We start from the raw sequence: 13,789 nt of genomic DNA on the forward strand, positions 1-13,789 counted from the left end.
AAAATTATGTAGTTACTATCTTCTGAATTCGGGTTTTATTAATATTCCTTGATCGATTAATATTTTCATATTCAGTTTTTTATACCCTTTCCATAGATAAATTCAGATAATAAAGAAAAGTAGTGATTTCAAGAAATGTCAGTGAAGTTTATGTCAACTTAACGGAGAATTTTTATTTTAATAACCTTTTGGAATATTCTTTGAAATTTTAGTTATGTCGATGATATATCCCAGACATCGTCCTTATGATGATGAAATATCCCTTTCTTTCAAAAGGCCTTGTGTTTGTACCGAGGAAAATCTTGATTATGGTAAAGATTCCTACAAATTTCGAACAACAAATGTTTTTTTAACCAAATTTTATTCCAGAAAGGAATTATGTTTACGTAGAAGGAACTCAAACGGATAAAAATGTGTCAACAAATATAAGTGAACTTTCTGAAAACGTATGGTAGGTGCTTCCGTTTTCTTTATACTCCCAATAAGAAGGGCAACTCTCATTCTTATTTTTATTATGAAAATTATTTTTGGAAATTAGGTACGAAATTAGACCGCCAAAGTTATTCGCAAAACAAATAGTTCCAGTAGTAACCTCTAGACAAACTTATATTGCTCGTATATTATTAGATGGTAAGTTGACTAATTTAGAAGAAGCGGAAGACGACGAAGTGACAGCTGTCAAAAAAGATAAGAATACTATCAAGAACGTCAGTATGAACATCAAAAAATCTGCTGTCAGATTCCTTGGTAAAGCAGGAGTGGATTTCGATTTTTAATTATAATATACACGAAATAAAATTATTTCTACAACGATAACATGCATATTTGATGGAAGAAATAAATCACAAAAATTTAAAAACTTGTTTTTTATTTTAAATGCATAATAATATTAATTTTCTCCAAAATAATAGTTTGGTTAGTGGCGGTTAGCATTATAATATCAGAAGTAATGAAGTTTAAACTTGTCCTGTCTCTGAAGACGATAACTTAGTTATTGAATGGCGCGTTATACAGTGTAATTGTTAGTACTGGTGTAGAAGTAGTGTAAACTAATAATTCAAAAGTGTTGACCCATGAGTGACATGAGTGAAAACGGATATTTTTCAAAGACAAATTTTAAATCGTATTTTATCTGTGGCACTTTTGATATTGAATTTGTTTATGAGGAATACTAGGTATTAGACTTGGGAAATGGAATTTGTATAGAATTTTTTGATCAATGTTGTTATCATAATAAGGTTTTATTAAATTTTATTTGTTTTTTTTATTTTCTACCCTCTATACCCACCTTTGCCCAAAAACTTGGTCCGACGGTCATTAAATCTTTCCAATTCATTGAACTCATTTTTTATTTCAAAATATTAACAATTTAACAAATACCAAATGTTTCATGAAATTTTATTTCGATTCAGAATTCCCGTCATCCGAATTAGTAGGACTCACAACATTTTGAACACTTTCATGGCTAATACATTCTTCATCCATATTAGTTTCGTTCATACAAGTATAAGTTAAACTATTTCCTTCCTTTTTATTCCGTTTCCCATAATATTCTTCCAAGACTACAAATAATATAAGTCATTTCGAATGACATGATTCGAAACGTCAGCCATACTGTCGTGGTAGACAAACAAACATTTTATTTCATTTTTCTATGAATAGTTCGTTGATGCGACTTTCATGTTCTAATCTAAACAAACTCGGACACGATTTATGGTTTTATCGAATTTTAATTACTCGAAGAAATGAATTTAAAATATAAACGAATCGGATCATGTGAAGTAGAAAACTTTAAGATGACAACACTAAATGTCAGAGGCAAGGCCACCAACCACTCAGAACGAAAAACCGCAGACAAAAATAATCATATAGTTGGGACAGCACAGTTGTTTTGATCGCATTTTCCATTGCAATGAATATTTTTGGTCAAGAAAACTAACTAAAACAACACTACTAATAATAATTTTGATATAAATAATGCAATATATTTCCCTCAAAACAATATGGCGGCTGGATGTGACGTCATTCCGAAATGACCAATTCCTTTAAAATAAAACTTTAATTCTCTATGAATCTTATAACAACCTGACTATTTGTGTGTAATGTTAATACTCGGTATCACGAAGCAAAAAAAGAAAAACGTCAATGACAAGTTATGTATACTGAAAAGTTAATGATTTGAAGTGATCTAAATCAACAAACAAACGTCAAATATTGTAATTTATTTTTATTTTTTATGTTTTTACCTTTAGAATAAAGTGTATCGATTGAACCTGTTAAACTCTGCGAATAAACTGTCCACGCAAACTCTTCGTTTTCTGTAAAATATGTAAAATCCCATTCCCAATCGTAGTTATCACTTCCATAGTCGTTCAAAATAAATGCTTGAGATGAAGAAAATATGAGCGATCTGAAATGCGTAAATTGAACAATATAGAAAACGTTCAGATTAAAATCGACCGATTCGATATTATTTAATGAATAAATACCCTGTTAATGGAATTCTGTAATTTTGTACGTTCCTAGAAGTTATTGATTGCCCATAGATTACTTGCCAAAGGTATAATTCCGTGGAATTCTCCTCTCTCCATTCCTTCCAATGATAATGAAAATTTGATATGAAAATCATTAAAAGAAATATGAATACCATATTCAAGGTAACGAGTGAAATAAGCCAATAATTTTTTCCTGTTATGGAGTTCACCATCAAAATAAGTTCCCATAATATAAGATTAAACAACCAAATTCCAGTATTTCGACTGAAAAATCAAAACCAAAGCCTATCTATAATATATCTATCAAAACAACTCTCTTAATAATTGTAAATTCGATGAAATAAATAATGTGAATTACAAATTGGAAGTTACGTTACAAACAGTAAATAATATCAACAAAACGTATCTAGCTAGTAAATTATAAATTATGTCATTTGTCGCTAGAGAGAACTTTAAATTGTCAAAATCAGCTGATGCTCATTCAAAAATGGCCGCCGTTGGGTAAACAAATGCCTTCTTCTGTGTGGTTTGTAAAGTTAATTGTTGGATTTTAGACCTTATTATTGCTAGTTTTATCTCGAAATGGTTTCGTAAGGAATTGCTACTTAGAAATGTGCACAATTTCCTCCTAGAAACGTGGCTTTGTCATTTTTTTTTTCATTATGCAGTGTAAATACAGTATGACAAGCGAGTATAATAGAAACTTGAGGAAAATTAGTTTTGCAAACCTGAACGCAAGTTACCCGCAGCCATTTTGACGTAAATGAGCTTCTAAACTCAATTCTATTTTATATTGAAAACATTCTAGTTAATCAATGACTTTTATCAAATTTGACAACTAACAGATTTGAATATTTCACATTAGGTTAGTTCTAATTTTATTATTAAATTTGTAATATCTATTAAACTATAAAGAACAGAGTGTTTTTTGTCAAAAAAATTAAATTAATATTATGAATATAAATATTTTATTTGACATTTGACGTCAGTACAAATTCAATAATGTCGGCTAAGTTTTTGAGGTAAAATTTTCCTTCAAGAATTTTATATACTTAGATATACTTACTGGAAATATATGGCAACAAAAACATTCCATGTTAAATGGAGTGTTGAAATCCCGATGAAAATACATGATATCAGACTAATATACATCTGTACATTCAAATGAACCATGTCTTTGTCTGAAAATTTTTCTATTAAAATGCCAATTATTGTTGTTATTGCAATAATAAATATGCCCGTACAAAACCCGTACAATTTATATCTGGATTTTAATATTGGCATGGTGTTTATTTGATGCTTTTAATTGTTGACGGGTTTCTGTCAAAAATAATCAAAGCACACCGCGTTTTTCAAAAAAAATTCAATATTGTATACTGACATTGCTAAATATGAGACACAAGGGGATATAAAAAAGAAGAATTCGATTTAGTGACAAATTAAATACACAGAACATACATTTTACAAAATAAATACTCGATGACAGGATATAGCTCTACGTTACACTGAAAAAAGTTGATAGTGCATTTTTTATATTCTATGTTTAGTAAGTAAATGATCCTATGATTATAATTTACTCTTTTCCAAAGAGATTTTGGATACTGAAATATATTCATTTTATATGTCAAATAACAAGAGAAAACGTAATAAATTATATTAAATGAACATTTTATTCTGTTAATAATTTTTCTATGTCGTTCACGCATAATAAATATTCGATGACAGGATATAGTTCTATGTTACACTGAGAAAAGTTGATAGTGCATCTGTTATATTCTATTTTCATCTAAATAAATGATTACTTCAATCTTAGGATTATACTTTACCTTTTTCGAAAAGGATTTTCAATACTGGAAACGATTCATATATTGATGACAATTTTTCCATGTTATTCTATCCTTTTAATATATTTTTAGGACCTCACTACAAATACTAGTCATTTTACTATTTTATTTGTATAATATTTCATACGAAATTTCTGATTTTGTTAATACGTAAACTGTTACTTGTCTCATATTGTGAAAAACAATAAATTTTCGTATTCTGTATATCATAACCTCAAATAATCTGTCAAACTGGAGCTGTTCACACAAACAACACGCAAGCTTAAGAGCATGGATGAAGATTGTGCCAACAACATGGACTATAAAAAAAAATAAAAAAAGGAAATAAAAAACTATTGAGACGATTAGGATTTATTTTTTATTTTGTTATGCAATTTTTCGTGAAATAGACATCCAGTTTCCGATTAGTTATCTTCTGCTTATAACTAAAATAATTATTATAGTGATTAAAAAAATAATTTTTTCAAATGTCGCTTGTTTTTGAGCAAGACAACGTGCAACGTCTTGCACTTGATGAATTTCTTACGTTGTTTGACATTATGCAAGAATTTATGACTGTAACCAACCAAAACGAAAAAACCCGCTCCACTTTTGTGACTGTCGAAGTTTTAGCCGTAAAACATAAAGTGACAGCCACAAATTTATCACAAAAGAAAAAAAATTAGTTTTACTAAAGTGCTTCAATCAATTACCTGATTTAATTGACATTTGGTTGGTTGTTAACTCAAAAGTACCCATAATAGGCGTTCTACGCGGTCCCACCACCCAACCGAGGTCACCTTGGTCGGGTTGATGTAATAATGGACAGTGTAGAAACTGGTTGACCCACCAATTTTTGGTTGAGTAGTACACGACTTCGAACAACCTTGGTGGTGAGCCCGACAAGCTTCGTCCGCAGTCGGAAATGACGAAGGTCGACTCGAACAAGGTCACCTCAGTTGGGTGGTCGATCTCGACCGTGTAGAACGCCTCCATGCTCCATCAAGCTTTTGATTACGTACGTTTTACATTGCACGTGGTCTTACCCCACGTAAAGCAGCAATAAAAAAGCGCCTTTTGATTATTAAATGAATTTACTAAGGCAGCTAAGCTCTTAATTGGAATTTAAATCGAGAAATCCTCACTTAGAAACGAATAAACGGGGTCAAAATTTGCGCTACTTCAAAATATGCCAAAATTTCCCACGAAAAGTTCAAAAATACCTACTATATTCTGCAAGACCCAATCTTTTCGTATCTATAAAAGCCTAATCTGATGATTTTTGTTTTCTCAAAAATGTTAATATTTCCACTAAGCTTCTCGTCGAAACAGTCTTGAAACGTCTTCTGTTATCACCAAAAGGCTCACGAGATTAAACGCTTGTCATTGACATATACCGTAGAATCGTTTTCATCCTTTTAACGATACTCGAAACCTAAACCAATCTAACTTAACCTAACTTATCAGAGTTGATTTATTAACTAATATAATTATGCAAATTATCAGTCATATTTTCATAAAGATCGAAATAGGTCGTAATGTCACTATTTTTACCTGTTTAAAAAACTATTTTTCAATCATATGAAACCTAAAATCAAAACTATTATGAACGAAAAATTATCCTAACCCAACTTAACCTAACAAATTAAGTTGTTTCTAGACGTTAATTGATAATATTTATCATGGAACTAATCCAAAACTGCGGTTAGTGTTTTATAGCTCGTCACTAGTAAGAAATACATTTTTCCTACAATAGTTGTACAATAAACTATTAAATTAGATTAATTGTTTAGAAATATTATTCAAATTAGAATAAGATTGTTAAAACAGACAAAATATTCGAAATTATACGAGTCTAAATAGTGAAAATCATAAATAATCTTGGCAACATTGTTTACTATGATTAGAGAAACGTCAAATTAGAAATTTTTAGGTTGAATCTAATTAACAAGATTTTTTTACTATTTCAGGAAGTATTTAATGGAAATCTATAATAAAAATCTAGTATTTGTGTGTTAAAAATGATAATTTATCTTTTCTAGCCAAAAATAAAACTAACTGAATAAATTTATTCTATTGAACACTCTCGTTCTAATCGTTCCGACAGGTTTACACTGATGTCATTGAATTCTGTTCATGAAGTTCTGTGGATTGACCCACTTATAACTTTCGTAATAGACATCGATGTGAATTGTATGTAATGATCATTTAAGACACTAATAGTGAGAGATCCGTAATCAAAAAACGCTTTAAATAGAAAAAAAAACAATTGTCATAAATTGTCCCTAGGAGAAATTCAATATTTCAGCGATCATAAGAAACAGTGTACCTTTGTTTATGTCAGGCAGTGTAGAAATAATACTATGGACATCAAAAACTAATTTTCTTCTAGCTTCTTGAAAATCAGTTATATCTTTACGCAATACACCGGTTTCTACGTATTCCATCTGATCAACTAATCTATATTTCTGACGAACAGGCGCTATCACTAATCGTTTTCTTTCGTCTTCGTAATTCTGAATCGATTCTATCATTTCTTTTTCTTTGTCCGATATCACTTCTAATTCGACTTCATCACCTATACGTCAGAGTTGAGTGGGAAATTTATTTTTTATTTTACTTTACTAACCTTGAGACTCGCCGTCATCTGAAACTCTATTTTTAGCTATAACGATATGTGAACCTTTCAAATTAACCGGTATTTCGATTATTGCGTTTTGGGAGGAATCTACTGTACCGCTTGGAATTACGATTTTTGTCCAATTTTGTTCACCCATGGTCAGTTTATTAATTCAAACTAGATGAATATATTATTTTAGTACTAAAATTTTGTAAATCGATTTTTAATAACGTTAGTCAATTTGACATATGTCAATTAAAGTGATTTTTACATACTAGAAATATAAATAACGCGGAATATACAGTGTGTCCCCTCAATAGAACAGTAGCACAATATTGTAATTAATAAACTTATTATTGCACAAAAATACCACTTTTTTTATAAGAATTTCACCTCAAGCAACGAGATCATTTACAAAGAAACCTTAATAACCATAAAAATTAATTTCTTTAGTTACTTATTTCTTAGACCTTTTAATATGTTTATGTTTCTAAATGTTCAAAGATCAAATCAAAAATATTTAGAAACATAACCATAAAAATAGGGTGTCTCAAACATAATGTTGATTTTAAATGTTTACTTTGTTTATTTAATAATCATAATTAGCCAATGATAATGTATAATAGTAAAATAAACACCTTATGTAAATAAAATATAAATAAAAAAATATTTGTAATTCAGAATCATCTCGTTGGTACCTATTCTGCATTTCTGCATAATTTACGAATGCATTCTTGCAGATCATTCAAAGTTTTTAAGAAGTCCCCACAAAATATATTCCCATTGAAATGACCTTCAAAGTTACCAGGGCATTTTATTTTGTCCTTACTAAATACGTGTGCAAGTAGGGATCAATTGAATGATTTTTGATTAACCTGCACCACAAATTTGTACCCCAAACTGTTTGGAAACGACTTAAACGAACAAAGATTACTGAAGAAGGTAAATGAAAAGGTGCTCAAATAAGTTTCTGGGGGAAGTGGAAACATCAATGATTCAGTTTTTTCATTTTCTAATATTGATGTAACATTAGAAGAGAAATCAGAACCCTTAGTGACAAAAAAGCTTGGGTGATCACAGAACATCTTAACAATTGATTTTTAACAATTAACGTAAAGATGAAACAACGAAAGCGGAAAAATTTTCTCGTTTTGAACATTTACATTTACGGTTGACTTTTAATATTTTCGGATAAACTGTCTACGGCTAGGGGATGACTTATTGCATCTTCTTTCAACCATAGATCACCACATCCTTTAGCCAAATCGAGTACCTGTTTCAACGCCATCTCTCAGTTCATTAGCAGTACTAAATTTGGAAACAACAGTTTCCTCTTTGCTTTTGGCGACATATTTCAAATTCAAATTCTAAATTAAAATTTTTGGCGATGTATTAACCAAAACGATCCTGACCAACTACGCATCCATTACATTATGTCAAATGTCAATGCTGTCCTCTGCGTGACTGGATATCACAGCTTCTAGTTCGACCTACCGTTAAATCTGTAAACGTATTAGTTTTGCTAATGAACCAAAAGAGTACGCTACGGTTCATTTTCTTTTGTGGTCGTGAATCGATTTATCACTCTGTGGGGTGCTTGTCCAAGTCTGATTTGATTCGTAGCAGCCTCTCGATATTCTGCTAACACTACTTGTATATTAGCCATTTCTATCAGCAAATTACTTGCGTTTTTTCTACAAATAGCAAAAGTTGTTTTGCAACAGTCATTTTAAAGACATGAGTCAATTTTGCGTTAGTTAGACATTCTCTCCGGAAACTTTTGAATGCCAGTTTCCTTGGGTAACCCAGTGATGAACTTGTGACCTCCGAGGTCTTCTTTCAGTAGTCCAGACATGTGGTAGTCTCAGGGCGATAAGTCCTGACTGTAGGAAGGATGTTCAAGAATCTCTCCTACGAATTCTGACATTGTATCGAGCGTGCGACGCGCAGTTTGAGGACTCGAGTTATCTTGGAAAAAAATCACTCTTTGTGCTGAAATGCTAAGCAGGTTTCACGCGTGTTTTGAGAAGGCTAGAGTAGTATGCAGAATTTATGGAACGTTGTGTGCGAAAGAAGTTAATGTACAGCACTCCCCGTCGATCCCAGAATACAATACACATAATTTTACCCGCGGTCCTGGTTGTCTTCGTTTTGACTGGCGTTCCTTTCTACTTTTTTCTCCATTCTTTAGACGACACCTTCTTTTTTGGAAGTGTAATAGTGTGCCCATGTTTTGTCTGTAGGGGAGATTGCATTAAAAACCGTTGCTTGAAGCTCAACAGTATTGTACGGTATGGAAGGCTGGAGACTGAAAGTTAACACCATGGATGTAGATCTACCGAGGAATTTTTATAGCAAGAAATTTTGAGGGGAATAGGAAGAGATCATGAATTTCTGGGCACGATAAAACGAAGGAAGACCGCATACCTGGGTCATGTGTTAGGGAGCAAGAGGTACCATTTGCCTCAACTCTCGATAGAAGGAAAAAGATATTGGAAAGATGAGGGTTGGATAACACGAGTCGTGGCTCCACAATATCAGAAATTGGATAATAAGAGCCCCAGGAAAATTAACTGATACCACCAGAGACAGGATAAAATGGTCAGAAGTGATCGCAAACTTCCATTAATGGATAGCAGAAGAAGAAGAAGAACAGTTTGGGAACCCATCGCGCCGATATTTTGCAATATTGAACTTGACAGACTCTACATTACCCAATACTAATGGAGTCGAAATTTATTCTAGGAGTTGGTCTTTGCAGCGAATGTTGTCTGGTGTTATGGTGGATCATTCTCGACGGTTTCGCGGCCATTTTTGAAAATCTTGGTCCATTTAAACACAACAGTTTCGTAATCGCCGAAGATTTTCCGTGTTTCGTATTTTTAATGCCTTTCCACGTTAAAAAACCAATGACGATACGTTGCGCAACGGCAGTCGACACTTGACATTCACTCATGGTCGTAATACACTCATTAAACGTGCGTTTTGCGACTAAAACTATTCGACAATGTTAGTAAGGAACCCGGGTGACACATAAACAAGCCGCGCCCTTCAAAACATACAGGCGCGCCATCTACACCGTTTGTCTTGATTATATTTGTACCGCCCTCGTATTTTTATTTAATTCGTATAATTGTTTGATTAATTTGAAGAATTATCTATTAGAAATGAATATTATTTATCCTAAATCTATTTTTTTATTACTATTTAAAACGTAACTTGAAAAAAACGTATAAAAACTATTCAAAAAATCATTTATTTTCAGTCATTTCGTGATAATGATAAAGTGTTAACAAAAGGAACAATTTAAAAGAAGAAAACATTATTTTTTTTTTCTAATAGGTGATCAGGGCTTTCCTAAAGCTACACCTGTAAATAAAAATACATTATATATATACACTCAACGACCTGAAAAAGCAAAAATTATAATACCTTTGACGGTTTGTTTAACATTTGGTAAAGCTGCGAACAGACTTTGCAGATCAAAAACCAATTTCCTTCTAGTTTCTTGGAATTCTTTCAAATCTCTACGAACCACACCGGTTTCTATGTACTCCATTTGTTCCATCAATCGCATTTTTTTATTTATAGGCATCACTAACAATCTAGCTCGTTGATGATCACATTCTCTTACGAATTTAATGATATCAGCCTCATTGGGGGTCGTCAATTCCAGCATGTTAGTATCTTCATCGTCTGTAGAAAAAAATAAGGAAAAGAAATGACAAGAAAATTGTATTACGAACGAATTTTGTTCTACCTTCACCTCCAGGACCTGGAGTAGGTACATTTTGACTTCTCGATGAAGGTGGAGGACTTGAAAATGTTTGTCCTGGCGATGGGGGTGCATAACTACCCTAAAATTAAAATTCTTATAATCTCCTATGTCTGAATAAACTTTTTGCGATAATTATCGTACTGGAACGGCGTGTCATTGGCAAGTAATCTAAATATATGATATCGAGATGCCACGAAGAATTATTTTATTCCCTTGGAGACTATGTACACTGGGCACACTGCCACCAGAAGCACACAATCGGAGATGGTAACCAAAAACTAATTGAGAACTGGTGCAAAGCAAACAGAAAGATATCGGAAGACATTGAATGAGAAAGGAATCTTCTTGATCATTAAAGCAAAGTATCTGGAAAGAGAATTGACGTTTAGGGACCTTATCGACTACTTATTGGACAAGAAGGTAAGAGGACAACTAAAACGTAGTTGTCGGTAAGTGCGACAAGTTAAAACTTGCAAATACCGGCTACTTTGTTCATTATTCTTTACATGCAAATCATTTCTTCGATGTTTATGATTGTAGTTTAGTCCCAGTTAGTTCTATGAGACGCAAAATATCTTTTGGTTAAAAATATCCATCCACCATGAGATGTGGCTATAGAAAACGTTCAAGGCGTCCTCGAAAAACCACAACCGCTGAAGATAAACGTATTAAATTGATCAGTAAACGTGATCCACCACCCATGGACCCAGAGATAGCTGTTCAGATCAATGAATCTAGAAAACTGCCTTCGAGTACTCCTTCAATGAAAAAGAGGTTGAAAGAAGCTAATTTTTTGGAGATGAGGCGGTAAAGAAACCTTTTTTAAAACCTCTTTTAAAACGTTAAAATAAAATAAAGAGGTTGCAGTGAGCTGGATAATATGAAAATTGGACCGGAAGGGAGTTTTAGGGTGGGATGTTCTAAGAGATTAGTATTTGTGCGCAGGTCAAAGGAAGTACTGGTAAAGTTAGATCCCAACTGTAAACCACGGCGGTGGCTCGGCCTATTTAAAAAAAATGAGGTAGACTCTGGCCAGCGCCTGAACGGCAGAAAATTCATCTTCCATCATGACAACGATCTCAATTAATGTTTGGAACTATGCAAAGTGTATTTGAAAGGATTGGTAAGGAAGAATGTACTGAAAGTCGTCACACTCGCCTGATGACCTCAACCCGATTTACTTCTTATCTTTGAAATATCCTGAAAAACGAATGGAACCAAATAGACGACGATTATTTGTCGAAATTTGTACAGAGAATCCAAAATTATGTAACGAAATAACAAGATTACATCGATAAATCAAAAATTTAAATATTTAACAATATTTGTTGTGTATTACGCAAATTATAGGGTGGGTAATAAAGTAATAAAGATGGTAATAAAGCCAATCAGAACCCTGAGACAAACAATGTTTTATGGGGAGATCAGTAGATCCAGTAAGAGTTGGACCGAAAGAAGATTCAAAAACTTATGGCCAGAAGATGATTTCAAGACCTCATAACTCACTGTAACAGTTGAGGGAATTGATCCCACCAAGGAAGATTAAAGTAAAAAATACAGTCGACGATTAACTTTGAAGGCACCTATAACAAAGAGAATGAAAGAAGATGAATCACGTTTTACAGAGCGTGCTAAGTTGTGAAGATTAAGATCTTAAGTAGGGGCGGTTCTAGAAAATGATTCTTGAGGTCGTTTTTAGATGGAATGAGTGGATGTGGACAAGGATTTGCATGGTACAACATCAAGTTTATGAATCGAAATTTATAGTTGAGAATAAAACGTCACGTATTTTCTAATGTGTGAAGCTTCATTGTATACCAAAAATTGACGCGAAAAAATAATAATTTGTTACTTTTTTTTGTTAAAATAACCCATCCTACTCGTGGATCATCTATCTTTGATCATGATTGAAAAAAAAAACAATTAAAAATGTTTGTTTGTGAATCCAAATATTATTACCTGCTGAGACACACCCCCTGCCTGTCCACGAGATGTAGACGGGCAAGGTTTACCACCGCCGCCGCCTCCTACACCTCCTCCGCCATTAGTCCTATCTTGACCATTAGCACCCTACAAAGAATCAATTATTCTCATTGAATATTTTTTAATGATTGTATGGCGTATTTACTGGACTTCTGGCAATAATAACTTCGGTGTGTTGAAGATCTTCGGGAATCTGTATGACAGTCGATTGATTTGGATCGACAGTACCGCTAGGTATAATTATTTTCGTCCATTTCGATTCGCCGTAGTCCCATTGAAAGTTCCTTTGAGCCATTCCGAAAATATTACTTGAAATTTAGCTTTACGAAATTTTTTAAACTACATCTAAACGAAAAATAAATGAGACAGTGTCAACATGAAGTTGACAGTATCGTTCTAGATTTATTATTATAACTAAAACTTTTATTTTTATCGTTTACTATTCCTTGATACCATTTTAACACCTCAGTAGAATTTAATCACGAGACTATAATTGTTTAAAATATGAATTTGAGCCAACAAATATCGAAATAAACAACGCATGGAACACTGCCTTTAATAATATCGTCAATCACGTCATTTAATGACGTTTAACGTCGATTTGTAACTTTTAAATTATCCAGTGAATATTCAAACATATAAAAAATGGCGTATTTAAATGAAAGTCATCCAGAAGTATTTTTTACTATACCGCGACCTGGAGGAATCGCAAAAATCGAATTACCACCGGAAGCGCAAATCGATAGCAGAGGAAAATCCTCCAGAACCACTATAGCATCAAGAAGGTCTATTAGATCCAGATCTTCCAGATCAAAAAGTGCTGCTTTCGAAAGCTTGTGAGTTGAAACTGTATTAATTCCAGAAGAATTTTTATTTAAATTGTATTTTTAATTTTTAAGTTTCCAAACACCTGCTGGGGGTACGACTCGAGAATTCCGCGTAACAACTGCTATGATATCATCTCCGTGGGCGTTGTTTGATGATACTTTCGAAGAATTTCCGAAACCACCAAATCCCGCCCAAGACGTCATAGATCTTTTAGCGATTACCATAAGTACCATAATGCTTTTGGCCGCTGGTCATGATAGCA

General features: G+C 32.8%; 1 protein-coding gene and 1 long non-coding RNA gene across 2 annotated transcripts; one reads left to right on the forward strand and one right to left on the reverse strand.

The window, feature by feature from the left end:
• Window positions 1–207: 207 nt before the first annotated feature.
• Window positions 208–1,249, forward strand: LOC130442893 (uncharacterized). Its single transcript, XM_056777289.1, has 3 exons — window positions 208–311; window positions 370–451; window positions 539–1,249. The coding sequence occupies exons 1-3, from the start codon at window positions 215–217 to the stop codon at window positions 774–776; spliced, it is 417 nt and encodes a 138-aa protein (XP_056633267.1). The 5' UTR covers window positions 208–214; the 3' UTR covers window positions 777–1,249.
• Window positions 1,250–4,677: 3,428 nt separating this feature from the next.
• On the reverse strand, window positions 4,678–7,026 carry LOC130443020 (uncharacterized). Its single transcript, XR_008909812.1, has 3 exons — window positions 6,948–7,026; window positions 6,648–6,896; window positions 4,678–4,764 (listed from the first exon to the last, which is right to left on the reverse strand). It is a non-coding gene; the product is annotated as an uncharacterized LOC130443020 (long non-coding RNA).
• Between the last annotated feature and the right edge of the window lie 6,763 nt (window positions 7,027–13,789).

Source organism: Diorhabda sublineata, chromosome 4, assembly GCF_026230105.1.
Source record: "Diorhabda sublineata isolate icDioSubl1.1 chromosome 4, icDioSubl1.1, whole genome shotgun sequence".
Taxonomy (NCBI): domain Eukaryota; kingdom Metazoa; phylum Arthropoda; class Insecta; order Coleoptera; family Chrysomelidae; genus Diorhabda; species Diorhabda sublineata.

What these genes read in the sequence shown, in the direction of transcription:
- LOC130442893 (XM_056777289.1), top strand. Translation starts at nt 215, where the DNA reads ATGTCGATGATATATCCCAGACATCGTCCTTATGATGATGAAATATCC. An exon ending in CGAGGAAAATCTTGATTATG is followed by an intron (nt 312 to 369) that starts GTAAAGATTCCT and finishes ATTTTATTCCAG; the next exon opens with AAAGGAATTATGTTTACGTA. An exon ending in GAACTTTCTGAAAACGTATG is followed by an intron (nt 452 to 538) that starts GTAGGTGCTTCC and finishes TTTGGAAATTAG; the next exon opens with GTACGAAATTAGACCGCCAA.